General features: G+C 41.4%; 1 protein-coding gene and 1 pseudogene across 1 annotated transcript in view; one reads left to right on the top strand and one right to left on the bottom strand.

Moving 5' to 3' along the window:
• LOC133476788 (complement C3-like) overlaps positions 1–18,441 on the top strand; it is a 31,855-nt gene that overhangs the window by 7,019 nt on the left and 6,395 nt on the right. Inside the window, exons 13-31 of the mRNA XM_061770650.1 lie at positions 2,925–3,040; positions 3,114–3,254; positions 4,566–4,781; positions 5,293–5,484; positions 6,102–6,257; positions 7,565–7,694; positions 7,773–7,841; positions 8,825–9,082; positions 10,782–11,055; positions 12,182–12,267; positions 13,465–13,604; positions 13,715–13,924; positions 14,910–14,970; positions 15,783–15,866; positions 15,943–16,146; positions 16,639–16,714; positions 16,794–16,956; positions 17,605–17,712; positions 17,803–17,962. Of these exons, the coding sequence (XP_061626634.1) occupies positions 2,925–3,040; positions 3,114–3,254; positions 4,566–4,781; positions 5,293–5,484; positions 6,102–6,257; positions 7,565–7,694; positions 7,773–7,841; positions 8,825–9,082; positions 10,782–11,055; positions 12,182–12,267; positions 13,465–13,604; positions 13,715–13,924; positions 14,910–14,970; positions 15,783–15,866; positions 15,943–16,146; positions 16,639–16,714; positions 16,794–16,956; positions 17,605–17,712; positions 17,803–17,962 (2,844 nt within the window). The remainder of the gene's footprint in view (positions 1–2,924; positions 3,041–3,113; positions 3,255–4,565; positions 4,782–5,292; positions 5,485–6,101; positions 6,258–7,564; positions 7,695–7,772; positions 7,842–8,824; positions 9,083–10,781; positions 11,056–12,181; positions 12,268–13,464; positions 13,605–13,714; positions 13,925–14,909; positions 14,971–15,782; positions 15,867–15,942; positions 16,147–16,638; positions 16,715–16,793; positions 16,957–17,604; positions 17,713–17,802; positions 17,963–18,441) is intronic.
• On the bottom strand, positions 9,571–9,963 carry LOC133476796 (ferritin, middle subunit-like; annotated as a pseudogene).

Here is an 18,441-nt window from a genome sequence, read left to right as displayed (position 1 = left end):
GTTAAAACCAGTTTAAGACCACAACTTTGAGGAGTTGTGCTTAGGTTGAGACCAAGACATTGAGGAGCTGAGACCAAGACAAGACCAAGAGTTTGAGGATTGAGACCAAGTCAAGATTTAGCCTTTGATGAGTTGAGACCAGGTCAAGATCAAGACTTTGAGGAAGGTGTTGAAACCAATTCAATAATAGTTGAGATTAGGTCAAGGCCAAGAATTTTAGGAGATGAGACCATGTATAGACAAACAATTAAAGGAGTTCAGATCAAGACTTTGAGGAATGCAGCCCTATGGGGGGAACAAGCCAGTGCAAACTGTAGGCCGGTCCCAAGCCCGGATAAATTCAGAGGTGTTGCGTCAGGAAGGGCATCCGGCTTAAAACTTTCCCAAACAAATATGAGCGTTCATCCAAATAATTCCATACGGAATCGGTCGTGGCCCGGGTTAACAACGCGCCGGTGGAAATTCCGCTACTGTGGGTCGAAGAAGAAGAAGAAGAGGTGGAAAGCAGGTTCTTCGGTAGAAAGAGAAGAGGAAAGCACAGAGCCTAGAACTGAATGTGGGGACTTTGAATGTTGGGACCATGACAGGAAAATCTCGGGAGTTGGTTGACACGATGATTAGGAGAAAGGTTGATATATTGTGTGTCCAGGAGACCAGGTGGAAAGGCAGTAAGGCTAGAAGTTTAGGCGCAGGGTTTAAATTATTTTACCACTGTGTAGATGGGAAGAGATCTGAAGGAGGTTACTGACTGTAAGGTAGTGGTAGGGGTGAGTGCGGCTAGACAGCATCGGATGGTGGTGTGTAAGATGACTCTGGAGGTGGGGAGGAAGATTAGGAAGACAAAGGCAGAGCAGAGAACCATGTGGTGGAAGCGGAGACAGGACGAGTGTTGTGCAACTTTTCGGGAAGAGGTGAGACAGGCTCTCGGAGGAGCTTCCAGAAGACTGGACCACTGCAGCCAAGGTGATCAGAGAGGCAGGCAGGAGAGTACTTGGTGTATCTTCTGGTAGAAAGGAGAGAAGGAGACTTGGTGGTGGAACCTCACAGTACAGGAAATCATACAAGGAAAAAGGTTAGCTAAGAAGAAGTGGGACACTGAGAGGACCGAGGAGAGGCGAAAGGAATAGATTGAGAAGCGACACAGGGCAAAGGTAGAGGTGGCAAAGGCCAAACAAGAGGCATATGATGACATGTATGCAAGGTTGGACACTAAAGAAGGAGAAAATGATCTATACAGGTTGGCCAGACAGAGGGATAGAGATGGGAAGGATGTGCAGCAGGTTAGGGTGATGGAAATATGTTGACTGGTGCCAGTACTGTGCTAGATAGATGGAAAGAATACTTCGAGGAGTTGATGAATGAGGAAAATGAGAGAGAAGGGAGAGTAGAAGAGGCAAGTATGGTGGACCAGGCAGTGGCAATGATTAGTAAGGGGGAAGTTAGAAAGGCATTAAAGAGGATGAAAAATGGAAAGCCAGTTGGTCCTGATGACATTCCTGTGGAGGTATGGAAGCATGTAGGAGAGGTGGCTGTGGAGTTTTTGACCAGCTTGTTCAATAGAATTCTAGCGTGTAGACAGAGTACCCAGAGCGGAACTGTGGTACTGCATGTGGAAGTCTGGAGTGGCAGAGAAGTATGTTAGAATAATACAGGACATGTACGAGTGCAGCAGAACAGTGGTGAGGTGCGCTGTAGGTGTGACAGACGAATTTAAGGTGGAGGTGGGACTGCATCAGGGATCAGCCCTGAGCCCCTTCCTGTTTGCAGTGGTGATGGATAGGCTGACAGATGAGGTTAGACTGGAATCCCCGTGGACCATGATGTTTGCAGATGACATTGTGATCTGCAGTGAAAGCAGGGAGCAGGTGGAGGAACAGTTAGAAAGATGGAAGCATGCACTGGAAAGCAGAGGAATGAAAATTATCTGAAGTAAAACAGAATATATGTGCATGAATGAGAGGGGTGGTGGGGGAAGAGTGAGACTACAGGGAGAAGAGATAGCAAGGGTGGAGGACTTTAGATACTTGGGGTCAACCGTCCAGAGCAATGGTGAGTGTGGTCAGGAAGTGAAGAAATGGGTCCAAGCAGGTTGGAACGGGTGGAGGAAGGTGTCAGGTGTGTTATGTGACAGAAGAGTCTCTGCTAGGATGAAGGGCAAAGTTCATAAAACTGTGGTGAGGGCAGCCATGATGTACAGATTAGAGACAGTGGCACTGAAGAGACAACAGGAAGCAGAGCTGGAGGTGGCGGAAATGAAGATGTTGAGGTTTGCTTTTGGAATGACCAGGTTGGATAAAATTAGAAATGAGCTCATCAGAGGGACAGCCAAGGTTCGATGTTTTGGAGACAAAGTTAGAGAGAGCAGACTTCAATGGTTTGGACACGTCCAGTGGATAAATAGTGAGTATATTGGTAGAAGGATGATGAGGATGGAGCTGCCAGGCAAGAGAGCTAGAGAAAGACCAAAGAGAAGGTTGATGGATGTCGTGAGGGAAGACATGAGGGCAGTTGGTGTTCGAGAGGAGGATGCAGGAGATAGGCTTACATGGAAAAGGATGACGCGCTGTGGTGACCCCTAAAGGGACAAGCCGAAAGGAAAAGAAGAAGATCAAGACTTTGAGGAGTTGGAAAAAAAAAAGACAAACACTTTGAGAAATTGAGACTAGGTCAAGACTTAAGCCTTTGAAGGGTAGAGACCCACTAAAGACCAGGACTTTGCCAAGTTGAGACTAAGTCAAGCCCAGGACTTTGAGGAAGGATATGATACAAAGTTAAGATCAAGACTTTGTGAAGTTAAGACCAGTTCAAGACCAAGTCTTTGAGGAGTATGGACATCTTCAAGACCAAAATTTTGATGGGAGATCAAGTCAAGACTTTTTCTGTGGTTGTGAAGTCATTTTAATTCATTAACTTTATTTTTGAAGGAGGTGACCTGGTGGAAGCAGAGAAGACAGGCATCAAGATTGTGGACTCGCCCTATGTCCTGTCATTTAAAGACACAGTCAAGTACTTCAAACCCGGTCTACCCTTTGACTTTACTGTAAGTTTGTCATCATGTTCATCTGTTGAGTACCTTCAGATTCACAAGAAAATGTTCTTTGTGTTGTCCTCAGATTCAAGTGAGCCACCACGATGGTTCCCCAGCTCGTAACGTCCCGGTGAAGGTGAACCTCTTGCAGGATCCTGTGATGGTCGGCTTGGGCACAGCCAGGCTCACAGCGAACATGCCCAAAAGTTATATGCAAGCCCTTGTCGTAAGAAAAACACAAATACCAGGACGTTGGGGAGTTGAAACCAGACCAACACCAAGTTAAGACCAAGACTTTAATTAGTTGAGACAAAGACCAAGTCATGACCAAGACTTCAAGGAGCTGAGACCAAGCAAGACCAAGAGTTGGAGGAGTTCACATGAAGAATTTGAGGATTTCAAAACAAGTCAAGGCGGCACGGTGGCCCGACTGGTTGGAGCGTCGGCCTCACAGTTCTGAGGACCTGGGTTCAATCCCCGGCCCCGCCTGTGTGGAGTTTGCATGTTCTCCCCGTGCCTGGGTGGGTTTTCTCCGGGCACTCCGGTTTCCTCCCACATCCCAAAAACATGCATTAATTGGAGACTCTAAATTGCCCGTAGGCGTGACTGTGAGTGCGAATGGTTGTTTGTTTCGATGTGCCCTGCGATTGGCTGGCAACCAGTTCAGGGTGTACCCCGCCTCCTGCCCGATGACAGCTGGGATAGGCTCCAGCACGCCCGTGACCCTAGTGAGGAGAAGCGGCTCAGAAAATGGATGGATGGAAAACAAGTCAAGAACAAGACTTTGAAGGAGTTGAGAGTTGAAACCAATACATAGTCTAGACCAAGACGAGTTTAAAAGCAAGTTTTTGAGAAAGTTGAGAACAAGTCATTACCAAGACTTTGAGGGGTCAAGACCAAGACTTCTAGGAAGTTGAGACCAACACTTTGATGTGTTGAGAATCAGTCCCAACACCTGAGTAAGTTGAGGTCAAGTCCAAAATCTTGTCAAGACCAAGGCATTATGAAGTTGAGATTGAGTCAAGACTAAAACAAAGGAAGTTGAGACCAAGACTTTGACCATTTGAGATCAGGTCGGAGACTTCCACAAATTGAGACTATGCCACAGTCAGGATTAAGATTTTGAGGTGTCAAGACCAAGGTCAGGATTTTGACAAGATGAGACATGACTCTGAATAGTATATATAAAGTCAAGACCAAGACTCTAAGGATTTAATCCCAAGACCTAGACTTTGATGAGCCAAGACCAAGACTTTGAGGAAGCTGAAACAAGGCCTATCGTTGAGACCTAGTCAAGACCAAGTCTTCAAAGACTTAAGGCCAAGTGATGATCAAGTTTTTTAGGAGTTGAGACCATGTCAGGACCAAGACTTTAAGGAATTTGAGACCAAGACATTGACATGTTGAGACCAAGACTTAATCAGGACCAAGCCTTTGAGGATGTTTGGACCATGAACAATCCATGACCAAGAATTTAAAGAGTTGAGTCCAAGACCGAAAACAAGGCTTTGAGAAGTTGTTGTGTTTGTGTTTCCAGGCCGAGACACAACAGGCGGGCCTCAGACCGGACCAGCAGGCCAAAAACCAAATGTTCCTGTTTCCGTACCTCAGCTTCTCCAGACAAAGTCCCAACTACCTCTACATCTCCACCAGCACCAACACAGCGTCTCCAGGAGACACGCTGGCCCTTAAACTCAACATAGCCACCGCAGACCAGAACATCAGACAACACATCACACACGTCACCTACCTGGTCTGGACCAGTCCAAATCAAATCACATCAAAAATTCTCAGAATATTGCAACTTTATTTTTTGTAATAATACTATTATGATACGATATATATATATATATATTATATAATATATAATATATCTATATATATATATATATATATATATATATATATAAAATCTTTTTAATATTGTAACTTTATTCCTGTCATATAATGACTTTTTCTTATAATATTATAGCTTATGAGTATTATGACTTTATTTTTGTTTGTAATATTGTGTCTTTTTCCTCCCTCATAATATTCTAAGTTTATTCTTTAGTGTGATGAATTTGTTCTCGTAATATTATTTTTATATTATTATAATATTTGTTTTTCCTATTCCGACTATATTTTTGTAATATTTGACTTTTCACATAATATTTCAACTTTATTTTCACCATGTTACAACTTTATTCTAGCAATATTCAGACTTTTTTTTTCTCCCCACCTAGTTTTTGTTTTGACGTGGTTTCTATCTTGTTCCTGGCCAGGTGGTCAACAAAGGCCAGATCGTAGAAGCTCGGCGATTGGACGTGAGCGGTCAGGTGGTGACCAGCGTGGGTCTGACGGTCACTCCCGACTTGATGCCGTCCTTCCGTTTCGTAGCCTTCTACAGTCTCCCCGCAGAGGAGGTGGTGGCCGATTCCATTTGGGTGGATGTGGCGCCTTCCTGCGTTGGAGATGTGAGTCACCTCAAGCTCCATATTAACACTTACTTGAGTAAAATTATCACTTGTTTTCTCCTAATATTTCAACTTAAGTTTTGTAACAAAATATGGCTTTGAAATGTATACTTCTTTTCGTAGTGTTGTAATTTACTGGGTAATTCTCATAATATTGTCACTTTTTTTCTCTTAATATTGTAACTTTTTTTTTTTTTTATAAAAAGACTTTTTCCCATATTTCAACTTTATCCTCGTAAAATTTTAGCATTTTTTTTTATCTTAATATTTTAAAATCAATTCTTTTAAATACTATGACTTTTTAATATGAAAACATTATTGTTTGATACGCTTACTTAGACTTACCTATTTTTAAACACTCTTTAATCTTCAAAACTGTTACTTTTCACTCGTAAAATCCTACCCTTTCTTATAATATTGTACTTTATTCTCGTAATATTATTATTATTATATATATATATATATATATATACACACACACATCTCATCATACCACAACTTTCTTCTTGTAATTTTGTGAAATTATTCTGGTGATTTTTCAGACTTTTTGCACTTTATATCGACAGAATGTGCCTAACGTATGTGTGTGTGCGTGCGTGCGTGCGTGTGTGTGCCAGCTGAGCGTGGGCCCAGTAGACGGCGTGCAGCGAGACCACACGCCGGGCAAGAGCTTCCAGTTCCGAGTCCGAGGCGACCCGGGGGCCAGTGTCAGCCTGGTGGCCGTGGACAACTCCGTCTATCTGCTCAAGAAGGACAGACTCACGCAGAGGAAGGTCAGACGCACATTTGTGGATTTCTGGATTCATGCGCGTACAAGAATGTACAAAAAAGAAATCATCGTTTCCTGAGAATTAAAGTTGGAATATTATGACAGTGAAAGTGCAATATTATGAGAGAAAAAGTAATAATATTACAAGAATAAAGTTACAATACAATGTGAGAAAAGTCATGATATTAGGAGATAAAAGTTGTGATTTACGATAAAAGTCAAATGTTACAAGAATAAAGCCGTATTACAAGATTAAAGTTGCAAATTAAGAGGAAAAAATAGAATTTCATGTGTATAAAGTCAATATTATCAGAAAAAATGTAATATGAGAATAAAGTTCTAATACGTGAATGTTTTTATGAGAATAGTGATGAAAAAAGTTTAAATATTCTGAACATTTATTTTATATTACTTGAATGAAGTTGTAATATTATGAAAATAAAGTTGCAATGTTATGACAATAATTTTCCATCGATTTCAATTTCTGTACCGCTCACTGGGGTCGCGGTCGAGCTGGAGCCTATCCCAGCAAAAAAATATTTTGTCTTATTCTGATAGTTTTCTTTTTTTCTTGTAAATATGGCCACTTTAGTCTTGTAATAAATAGTTCAACTATTTTGTTGTAATAAAAAATAAATAAAACAAAGAACTATTTTCCCTCATAAAATTACAAATTTATTCTCGTAGTGCTCTCATTTTTGTCTTGTAATATCAAAACTTTATTCACATATTACTATTTTATTGTCAAAATATTGCAACTTTAATGTCATAAAATATAAATGATTTCTCTCAATAGTTTGTTGTCATAAAATTTCTGGTAAATTGCATTTTTTTTCTCTTGTACTATTTCAACTTGTAACTTGAAATATGACAGCTTCTTTTCTCACAATATTACCATTTTGTTCTAGGAATATTGGAAATTTACTACCATGCAATGAAAGTTTTTCTTCTCTTACTTTTTCTTAATATTATGACTTCTTGTGAATATTACAATACTATTTTGTAATATTAAGCAACTTCATTTCCGTAAAATTCCCTTTTTCATGTACGTTTATAATAATGTTGTCTCATAAAATTACAACTTTAGTCTGATAATATTTTGTCTCCATGTTTGTAGATTATGACTTTTTCCACGTGTTCCAAATTTTTTTTTGTTGTCATAAATTGCGATTTCGCCCCCCCCCCCCCCCCTTTACATATGACAATTTTTGTTTTCTGATAAAATTACGATTTGCAGTCGCCTTCATTAAACTTTTGCGGCTTGATACAGACAAGAGTATTTCTTTTCCACATTGGTGTTGTTCCCCTCAGATGTGGGAGACGGTGGAGCAAGGGGATCTGGGCTGCACCCACGGGGGAGGCATCAATGCCAAGAGGCTCTTTCGGGACGCCGGCCTGCTCTACGCTTCCAGCGCCGGATTCAGAACCGACACCAGGAAAGGTAAAGGGTCGTAATAATAATAATAATAATAATAACAACAATAATGATAATGATAATAATGGCCACGCCTCACTTCAGCCCTGCAGTGTCCAGTCAGCAACAGAAGGAGGCGCTCTGCTGAACTCTTACAACGAAAAGCTCAGCTGGGTGAGTTTTTTCTTTTTTTTTCTCTCAGAATATCAGAACTTCTCAGACTGTATGATTTTTTTCATTTTATTTTATTTTTTGTTTTATTCTCTGGATATTGTAACTTTATTCTCATAATTTACAATTTATTTTATAATAGATTTTTTTTCATTCTATTCCAAATTTATTCTATTTATTTAATCATAATTTTACTACTTTATTTCATAATTTATGTCAATCATGTAACGATTTCTTTCTCGTGATATTGCAGCTTTATTATGGTGAGATTACAAAGTTTTTCTTATAGAATTCTGACTTTTTCTTTGTAATGTTATGACTTTTTATCCTCACACATTGTCAATAATAGGACTGCACAATATTGGCAAAAAAATGACTGCCATTTTTTTAAACCTGTGAAATAATACAGGATCAGTGTTGGGACAGTTCATTTTTTGACGCGAACTAGTTTAAAGTTCATTTCTTCGTTCCAAAAATGAACTATTTCAGTTTATAGTTCATACTTCCAAATTTTGAAATAAGTTCACCGATCCAAAAATTAACTATTTCATAGTTCTTTTTTTTTTCCCTTTTCCTTAGGATTTTGTTTCTCATAATATCTCAATGTAACTCTGGTGATATGACAAAGTTATTGTAGTTATTCTTTTTTTGTTATTAAATTACTATTTTATTCTCATAATACAACTTTATTCCCCTAAAATTATATATTTTTTTCTAATTTATGACTTTGTTCTCATTATTCTTTTTTCTTGTTACATTACATTATTCTAATAAAACGAAGATTGTATCCTTGTAATAGTACAACATTATTCTCTTAATATTGGGACTTGTTTCTTGTCAATATTAGCACTTACATTTTCCAAATATTACAAATTTACTCTTAAAACATTGCAACCTTTTTTCCCCTCACAATAGTCCGACTGTAATATTGCACAACACTGCTATGTAGTTTGTGTATGATTAATATGTTGTGTGTTGTGTCTCAGAGAGTCACTACAAGGAGAAGCTGGAGCACCGCTGTTGCAAAGACGGTCTTCGGGCCGTGCGCATGCCGTACTCGTGCACTCGGCGCTCGCTCTACATCACCGAGGGCTGGGAGTGCATCCGGGCATTCCGCTACTGTTGCGCCACCTACAGAGATGAACTTCTGGACACAGAGATGCCCACCACCACTCCGCTGCCCACCACCACCTCCCAACCCTTACACGTCGCCACACGGTTTCACCTTGGCAGAGAAATGTTTAGTAAGCGTGATTCTACAAGTGCAAATTGTCTCGTGATGATGTCATCGGTCACCACAGTGTACAGCCATTAGTTTAGTAGGCTTTTTAGTATAATTAGAATTTGAGGAGTCTCTATCTCTGAAAAGTGCTATAAATCCATCCACTTTGTATTCCGCTTGTCCTCATTAGGGTCAAGGGTGTGCTGCTGGAGCCTATCCCAGCCCACTTCGAGCGAGTGGCGGGTTATGCCCTGGACCAATCGCGGGCCACATACAGACAACATAGACAAACAAGCGTTTAGTCTCCCCCCCCCCCCCCCAACTCAAACATCTTTATTCAGAATATTGCCAAACCACAAATGTCCAATATTCCACGCAACCACAAAAACATGGGGCACAAATTCACCAGATTAGACAGTTGATTTAGTACAGAATGACGGTCGAGGCCCATTCAATATTAGGATTGTGGCAGCAGGCTTTCAAAAAGCATTTAGCTCTTGCCCCCCAAGAGAGTGCTTGTCAAACAGCTACTCTGCCATCTTGTTGTTTTGGGCATCCATGCGGCTCAGGTTGCTGATGTAGTCGCCCAACTTCTTAATGGCCTCCACTTGCTCGTTCAGGTAATGGCTTTCCAGCAAGTCGCACAGATGAAGGGTCCACGTGGTCAGAGGCCAGTTTGTGCAGTTCCAGCAGAGCCTGGTTGTCATTTTTCTCCAACTGCAAGGCACACTGCATCGTTCGAGCCCACTCCCCCACTCATCACGCTCTGGTTTCTTGACATCCTGGAGGAAGATGCGTCCACCTACATTGAAGTGTAGGAGGCGAACAGCTCCATGTTGACCATTAATGGTTAATGGCGGCCTCGCATTCGCGGTCGTAGTTCTGACGCACTTGAGACTCCATCTTAGCTGGCGAGTTTTGTCTTTTCTTACAAAAGAAAGAACGAAAAAAAAAAGGTACTTGGTCGTCTAACTAGTATGGAACAGCTATAAAGTAAAACAAAAACAAAAAGGACAAAAGACGTTCCGTTCAATCACTGTTGAAGCAAGAACATCCAGACGTCTTCCACTGTCTATTCACTCTCACTCTCTTTACACCTAAGGACAATTTAGAGTCTTCAATTAACCTAACATGCATGTTTCTGGAATGTGGGAGGAAACCGGAGTACCCGGGAAAAATAAAACACGCAAGCACGAGGAAAAAAGGCAAACTTCACACAGAAAGCTGCAGCCTGGATACGAACGACCTTTGAACTGTGAGACGGTCGTGCTCACCAGTCGGTCACCGTGCTGCCTGAAAAGTGCTATGTGTGTATATATATATATATATAAACTTTACTAACTTACTTCATTACCTATTTACAGTACTTCTGTCTTGCTTACTTCCTTTCTTAGCTCATTGTTTCCATACTTAAAGTACTTGTTTACTTCTTACTTGCCTACTTCTTATTGACTTACTTCCTACCTACTTCTCAGTTGCAGTCAGGTTCATAAATATTGGGACACGGACACAATTGTCACCTTTTCTGCTCTGAACAGCACTTGAATGGATTTGAAATGAAAAAAAGAAGCTGTGCCTTAACTGCAGACTTTCAACTTTAATTTGAGGGTACTTACTGTACTTAATTACTTACGACTAATCTTTGTGGTCACAGATGCCCATCAGTCATTACAGTGGCCATCTCCAGCTTGTAACGATGTAATGCGACTTGTTTCTTCCAGATTGGGGAGCACGTACGAGAGACTTTGTTGCCTACAGCGACGCCCACAAGACCTTGGAGACCAAGGTTTACGCCAGGGGATCCGGCGTGAGCATGGCGAGAGAGGAAGTGCGGCCGGAACCCGAGGCAGACGCCGAACACAAACATGTGGATGACTATGAGGAGGAGGAAGAAGACGAGTACCTGGACGAGAGTGACGTGTATCTGCGCTTTAGGTTCTTCGAGTCGTGGCTGTGGACTGACATCAGGCTGCCCGATGAGGCTGACAGAGACGGGTGAGGGAAGGCAACAACAACAACAACAAAAATACAAGTATATGTAATCTAAAGTATCAGGACAAGTGAAAGCAAAAACAAAAAAAGACATTTAACCCACATTGCCCGATAGTGAATTTGGTTGGATGTTTGGTGGTGGCCACAGGGGCCGTAGGCGCAGAATGGCAGCCACGCGTCCGTCAAACTGCCCCGGGGCAAATGTGATTACACACCTAGCTTAATCACCAGGTGTGACTGTGGCGTAAATGAATAATGTGTGCAATTGTAAAACCTCTTCAAGTGCCTAGAAAAGCGCTCTATAGGTGCAATGCATTATTATTATTATTATTATTAAGGCAAAATTGAAAGCAAATGGAGATAAAAGTAGCAGGACAAGCGAAGGCAAAAATATAAGCAACTGGAGGTAAAAGTATTAGGGCAAGTGGAAACAAAAAACAAATCATAAATTAAAAATACAATAAAACACAGGAGAGTATCTGGACTAGGAAGTGAAAAAAAATATATATATAGACAAACGTATCAGGACAAGTGAAGGCACATATTCAAGCAAATGTATTAGGACAAGTGGAGGCAAAAAAGAACAACGAAAACTACAAGACAACATAGGTAAAAATAATTGGACAAGGGAAGGCAAACCAAACAAACAAACAAAACAAAGAAAATATAAATAGAAGTATAAGGACAAGTGAAAACGTAGACGCGAGTATCTGGACAAGTGAAGGGAAAACAGACAAGCAAATATAGACAAAAGTATCAAAACAAGTGAAGGCAAAAAACGAAATACAAACAAATGTGTAGAAAAGTATCTAAAATGATGCGCAACTGTGACGTCAACGGTGAATTGCTATCCACGGTAGTAACTGATGCACAATGTAAAATCAAAGAACAAGAAGCTTTTGAAGGGTTGTCCACTGTAGTGTCTGATGAACTGTGACATCATTTTTTCAAAGGTCACTTGTGTTTCCCAATTTGTGTGGTGCATCATCCACGTTAACTCAGTGATGATCAATAACCCCCGTGTGCACTTTGTCTATGCATGTCGCGAGTCCCGCTTGAAAACTCATGAGTTGTTCATATTTTGTCTTCTTTGTTTGGAACTATGTCGTTGTGTGTTTGTTGGTCTCAGGCTGGCGTCCAGCGAGGTGAGCCAGCCTCTGCCCGACAGCATCACGGAGTGGGGCGTCCTCGCCGTCAGCTCCTCTCCAAACACCGGTAAACTACAATCACGTACACTTACACATAGCTATCAGTGAAATTATTTCATGGCATTTGTAGTTATTTTATGGATTTTGATATTTGTATTATTTTTACAAAGGCATTTGCATGGTTTAATTGCTTTTTATATTGGGAAATTTGTATTTAATGAATAGTATTTTGATCATTTAATGACATTGTTCAATATTAAATGGCATTCCTATTTAGCTCATGGAATCAAGATTTTTTTTTTTACTGTGATTTAAAATTATTTAATATAATTATTTAATATCTTTTTGCATACTTTTTTCATTAGCAATAAAATATTTGTATTTTATAATATAGTTATTTCAAATCAGTGTCAATGTTTGGTGCCTTTTTAATGATTTAATGAAATCCATCCATCCATTTTCTGTACCGCTTTATCCTCACGCCGGTCGCGGGCGTGCTGAAGCCTATCCCAGCTGACTCTGGGCGAGAGGCGGGGTACACCCTGAACTGGTCGCCAGCCAATCGCAGGGCACATATAAACAAACAACCATTCGCGCACACATTCAGACCTACGGGCAATTTAAAGTCTTCCATCAACCTACCACGCATGTTTTGGGGATGTGGGAGGAAACCGGAGTACCGGAGAAAGCCCATGCAGGCACGTGAGTGTGAATGGTTGTTTGTTAATATGTTCCCTGCGATTGGCTGGTGACCAGTTCAGGGTGTCCCCAGCCTCTTGACCAAAGATAGCTGGAATAGGCTCCAGCACGCCCGCGACCCTAGTGAGGAGAAGCGGTACAGAAAATGGATGGATGGATGGATGGATGTCATGCATTATTATCAACACTCATGTCATGAATTATTAATTAATTTAATGATATTTATATTTTTTTTAACGGTATTGATATTTACTTAAATGAATTTTATAAAATTTGTAATTTTTTATTATTTAATGACATATTAATTGATTTAACTTTTGTTTATGGCATGTATTCTTAATTATTTATACTGACATTTGTAATTATTTTATGGCGGTGATATTTATTTTATGCTATTTTTTGTTGAAGTATTTGAGTCATTTAAAAGCAATTTAAATGATTTTTTGGGGCATTTTTTAAAAATCATTTGATGACTTAATGACATTTTTATTAATTTCATGTTCATTTTGGTTCTGGTTAATGGCAGTCTTTTGTTTGCTGCAACGGGTTGTTGACATTCCTTCAGGTTTCTGTGTGGCCGAGCCGTACAACATCAGGGCGTGGAAGCGCTTCTTCGTGGACTTGAAGCTTCCGTACTCGGTGGCCAGGAACGAGCAGGTGGAGATTAAAGCCGTCATCCACAACTACGGTCAAGACGACCTGCACGTAAGTCACGCTTCTGATGCGTAACTGGCATCAAGACTCGTATGCATAGAGAAGAAAGCAGCTGTTTGGGGGGGCTGTCCACTGTAGTGACTAATCCTCCCCCCTTTCAGGTCCGTGTGGTGCTGATGAAGACAGAGGACATGTGCAGCGTGGCCTTCCGTGACCGCCACACCCAGGAAGTCACCCTCCCGGCGGGCACGTCCAAGGCGGTGCCCTACACCATCATGCCCCTGGCGGTGGGGCGGCTCCCCATCGAGGTGATGGTGGTGGCCCGAGACATGATGGGTGGAGACCGCATACAGAAGCTCCTGTGGGTGGTGGTGAGTGAGCAACACTGGCGGTGGCCATAAATTATTTTGCACATTACCAAAATTCCCGCATTTCTTCAGTATTGCCACAGAAAACAATCCGATTAAAATGAATTTAATTCATCCTTCCTTATTTCACAATTAATTCCACCAATTCAAACCTTTCCAATGTCAAACTGTTCAGCTCATTCAGGACTAATTGGAAAGTATTATTCACATTCCCTACATTTCCAAAGTTTTTAGTATTTCACATTATCCATGACAAATTTCCCACATTAATAGAGACAATTGACAAATTGATCTCATCTTCTACATTTCGCGACTGATGAAAATATTACAAATTCAAAATGTTCAGCTCATTCAGGACATCTTGTCAATCTCAGTCCAAAATTCCCAGTTTCCCCGGAATTCCAAATTTTCCATTTCAAAATGTACCTAAATTAATGGAGCCATTTTATGAGTTAACCTCATCCTTCCACATTTCGCAACCGATTCAAACCATTACAAATTCAAAATGTTCAGCTCAATTTATGAACTGTTTTTCACATTTCCCCCAGAATTCAAAATGTTCCATTTAAAAATTCCCCAATTAATGGAGACATTTTTAAAATTTTCTCATCTTTCTAAATTTGTCAATCCACTTAAGCCATTCACAAACATTTACATGAAAATGTTCATTCAAGACATTCAGGCTACTGTTTGTGATATTCCAAGAATTCCCATTTAAAAAAATAAAAAAATAAATAAATAAAAAAGAAAAAATAAAATGCCATATTTTTCACGAGTAAATTTCCAATTAGATGGAGATTTTTGACCAATTCACATACATTTGATGATTCTTCAATGATTCAACAAGTCAATGAATTTCACAGCACTTCAGTTCAGCATCAGCGCTTCCACATTCACACATCATTTCTCCAGAAATTGCGTTCTCGAGTTGTTGTTGTTGTTGTTGCCTTACAATTAAAGTAATCGTTCTCAATTTGCACCCAAACAGATGGATGGCGTGCAAAAGACCAAAGTTTGGAGCGCCATCTTGGACCCAGCAGCCGAAGGAGGTGTGGACGTTTGTTTCAGTCACAAGTTCTGTTTTTGAAAACATTCATCCCCCGAATCCAGTTTCACTTAACAATGTGAAATTTGGTAGACATGTCTGTCATGAGCAGACCCACCAAAAAGTCTCAAGAATCCATGCCTTCAAAAAACATTGCCATTTTAGGGTTCTAAATGGCCATTTTAGAGTCATTTTGGCCCTTTTTTGTATTCATCCCCCTGAGTCAGTTTCACTTAGCAGCATGGAATTTAGCAGGCATGTCTGTCCTGACTCCTGAGTAGACCCACAAAAAAGGTGTCAAGAATCCCTGTCCAAATAGACACACAAAGTCTGCCATTTGGGTTCCAAACGGCCACTTGAGAGTCATTGTGGGCATTTTTCATACACCTGTGAGTTTTTCTGGAAATGAGTCATCTGAAGCAAGTTTTGCTTTGCAACATGAAATTTGGCAGACATGTCTGTCATGAATTGACCCACCAAAAAATCTCTAGAAGCCATGCCTCAAAAGATACGAGACGTCTGCCATTTTTCATTCATATTGGCATTTTTTTAAGGGTCCGTCAAAGACGGGCTCCACCTAGAAATTCCGTCCCATTGCTACCAAATTTATGCCACCTATAATAGACAGATGGAAAATGGTAAGGGGTCATGTCTATCACAAGCGGACCCACAAAAAAAGTCTCAAGAACCCATGCCTGAAAAGACTCACAAAGTCTGCAATTTGAGGTTTTGGCCATTGAGTCCATTGAAATATTTTAAAGCGATAGCGTGATGGTATTTTATGTGATATGAACTTTGCCTTTTGCTTCCATGCAGGTAAGCAGAGCGTCCCGGTGGACAAGATGGAACTGCAGGGAGTGGTGCCAAACTCAACACCAGAAACATTTATCAACGTCCGAGGTCAGTCACCAGACGGAATGAAAGGTACCAACGTGACGGTTCATGACACCTAGCTCCTCCCGCCGACCTCCCCCAGGGAACGTGTTGGCCGACAGCATCGATAACTCCATCAGCGACGACTCGCTGGCTTCTCTGATCCGCATGCCGGGCGGCTGCGTGGAGCAGAACCTTGCCACCATCACCTTGCCGCTCATCGCCACCATCTACCTCGAGAGGACTGATGACTGGGAGGCTGTGGGAGTGGAGCGCAAGGCTGACGCGCTGAAATACATCAGGAGAGGTACGGATGGATGGATGCATGGTTGGATAGTACCTGGATGGATAAGACATGGATGGATGGATGGATGGATGGATAGTACATTGATAGAAGATAGTCATGGATGCATGTAAATGCATGCATGGATGGTTAGATATTACATTAATGGATGAATGTTCATGGATTGATGGATGGATAGATTGTTGGATGGATGATATGTGCACGTATGGATGAATGATGGACAGGATATGGTTGGACAATACATAGATGGACAGAAGTGTAGCTGGTTGGGTGGCTAGTGTATAGACTGATGATGATTAATGGAGATATGGATGGGCTGGATAGTACCTTGATGAGTTGTACACAGACGAATGGCTGGATGGATGTATAATACATGGATGAACGATGGGATGGATAATCTATTGTTGGATGCATGGTACACAAGTGGATGGATGTGTACACTATCATGATAGCTAAAAGATGTGCATTATGGATTTCTTCTTCTGTTGTTTTCAGGCTATGAGAACCAGCTGGCCTACAAGAAAAGTGACGGCTCTTACCCCCCCTACAGGAGGGAGGGCGCAAGCACCTGGTACGTCACAGCTACGCATCCATTCATATTCCTAATCATCACACTCATAATAATAAGCGCATGTTTGTCTGGTGCTCAGGATCACGGCGTACGTGGTGAAGGTGTTCTCCATGGCTCACTCGGTCATCGGGGTGGACACGCAGCAGGTGTGCGACCCGCTCGGTTTCCTGGTGCGCAACAAGCTCAAACTCCCCAGCGGACGCTTTGTGGAAGACAACCCGGTCTACAGTACCACCATGACTGTAAGATACACATTTTCAATCAATATATGTGGGAACAAAGCATGTACTGGAGTGTATACAGTATGACTGATCAAAAGTTGATCACTTTATGCGCCTTACAATCTCACAGAGGGGACTTCAACAAGGATTACAGTTTCAAAGTGGGATTGGAGCCAGAGTGAATATTTGATGTTGGTTTGGTTTTAAGCCTGAATTAGGGTTTCATGGTAGGGTTTCATTTAAGGATTTGCAAGCCACGTTTTGGGTTTCAAAGTACACAGGACTTCAAGTTGGGGTTTCAGATTATGGTTTCAAGCAAGCGCGAGGGTTTTGAACAAGAGTTAGGGTTTCAAGCCCAGGTTAGGGTTTCAATTTAGGTTTCCAGCTGGGGTTAGGGTTTAAAACAAGGGTTAAGGTTACAAAAAAAGGTTAGGTTTTCAAAGTCGGGTTTCAAATGGGGGTTAGGGTTTCAAAATAAGGTTAAAGTTTCAAAAGAACGGTTTACAACCTGGGTTAGGGTCTCAAACAAGGCTTATGGTTCCAAATCCTGGATTCAAAGTAGGATTTCAAGCCAGGGTTAGGGTAAACAATGTTGTTTGTCCATCTAGGATGGCATATATTACTCCAGTCTGGCTGACTTTAGTTTCTCTCATGTATTTGTCCACGTAGGGCGGCATGCGCGGAGACGACCCTGAGATCACGCTGACGGCGTTCGTCCTCATCGCCCTGGCGGAGGCCAAGCAGGCGGGAATACAGTGCAGCCAGCAAAACCTGGAGGTGAAACATGACCGCACTAATTTAACTCGCTGATTGGGAAACGCTGATGTAGCTCTAAGACCCTCCTGAGCTGGTTTGTGGGCCCTACAGGAGCCAATCGGTAGCGCGACAGAGTTCCTGAAGAAGGCGCTGGCGACGTCGGGCAGGAGGCCGTACACTGTGGCCATCGCCTCCTACGCGTTAGCCTTGACGGGAAAAGGCCCCACCGCCTACGACCCCACCAGACCGCTCCTCGCAGCATCCCCAGATGGTAATTGCTTCATTCAGAAGTAGCTGAATGCATGGGTTAGATTTTACAATTAAGGTTTCTAGCCAGAGTTAGGGTTTCAAGTTACCATGGTTTCAAACAAGGGATAGAGATTCAAATTATGGTTTCAAGATAGGGTTAGGGTTTTAAATTTGGGTTTCAAACTTGGGTTAGGGTTTCAAAGTAGGCTGCCAAATTAGGGTTTTAAATCAGGGCTGAGATTTCAAATGAGTGTTTCAAGGCTGGTATAGGGTTTTTATAACAATGGTTCAAGTTTTAAATTAGGGGTTCAAGCCTGGTTTAGGGTTTCAAACAATGGTTAGTGTTTCAAATTAGGGTTTAAAGCCAGGGTTAATGCTTAAAATTTGGGTTCAAGTTTCAAAACAGGGTTTCAAGCCAGGATTCATGTTTCACGTTATGATTTCAAACAAGGGTTGGAGTTTCAAAGTAGGGTGTCAAGACAGGAGACATTTCACAAACCA

This window comes from Phyllopteryx taeniolatus, chromosome 4 (assembly GCF_024500385.1).
Source record: "Phyllopteryx taeniolatus isolate TA_2022b chromosome 4, UOR_Ptae_1.2, whole genome shotgun sequence".
Classification (NCBI taxonomy): Eukaryota; Metazoa; Chordata; class Actinopteri; order Syngnathiformes; family Syngnathidae; genus Phyllopteryx; species Phyllopteryx taeniolatus.
This window is presented reverse-complemented; position numbering and strand designations above follow the sequence as displayed.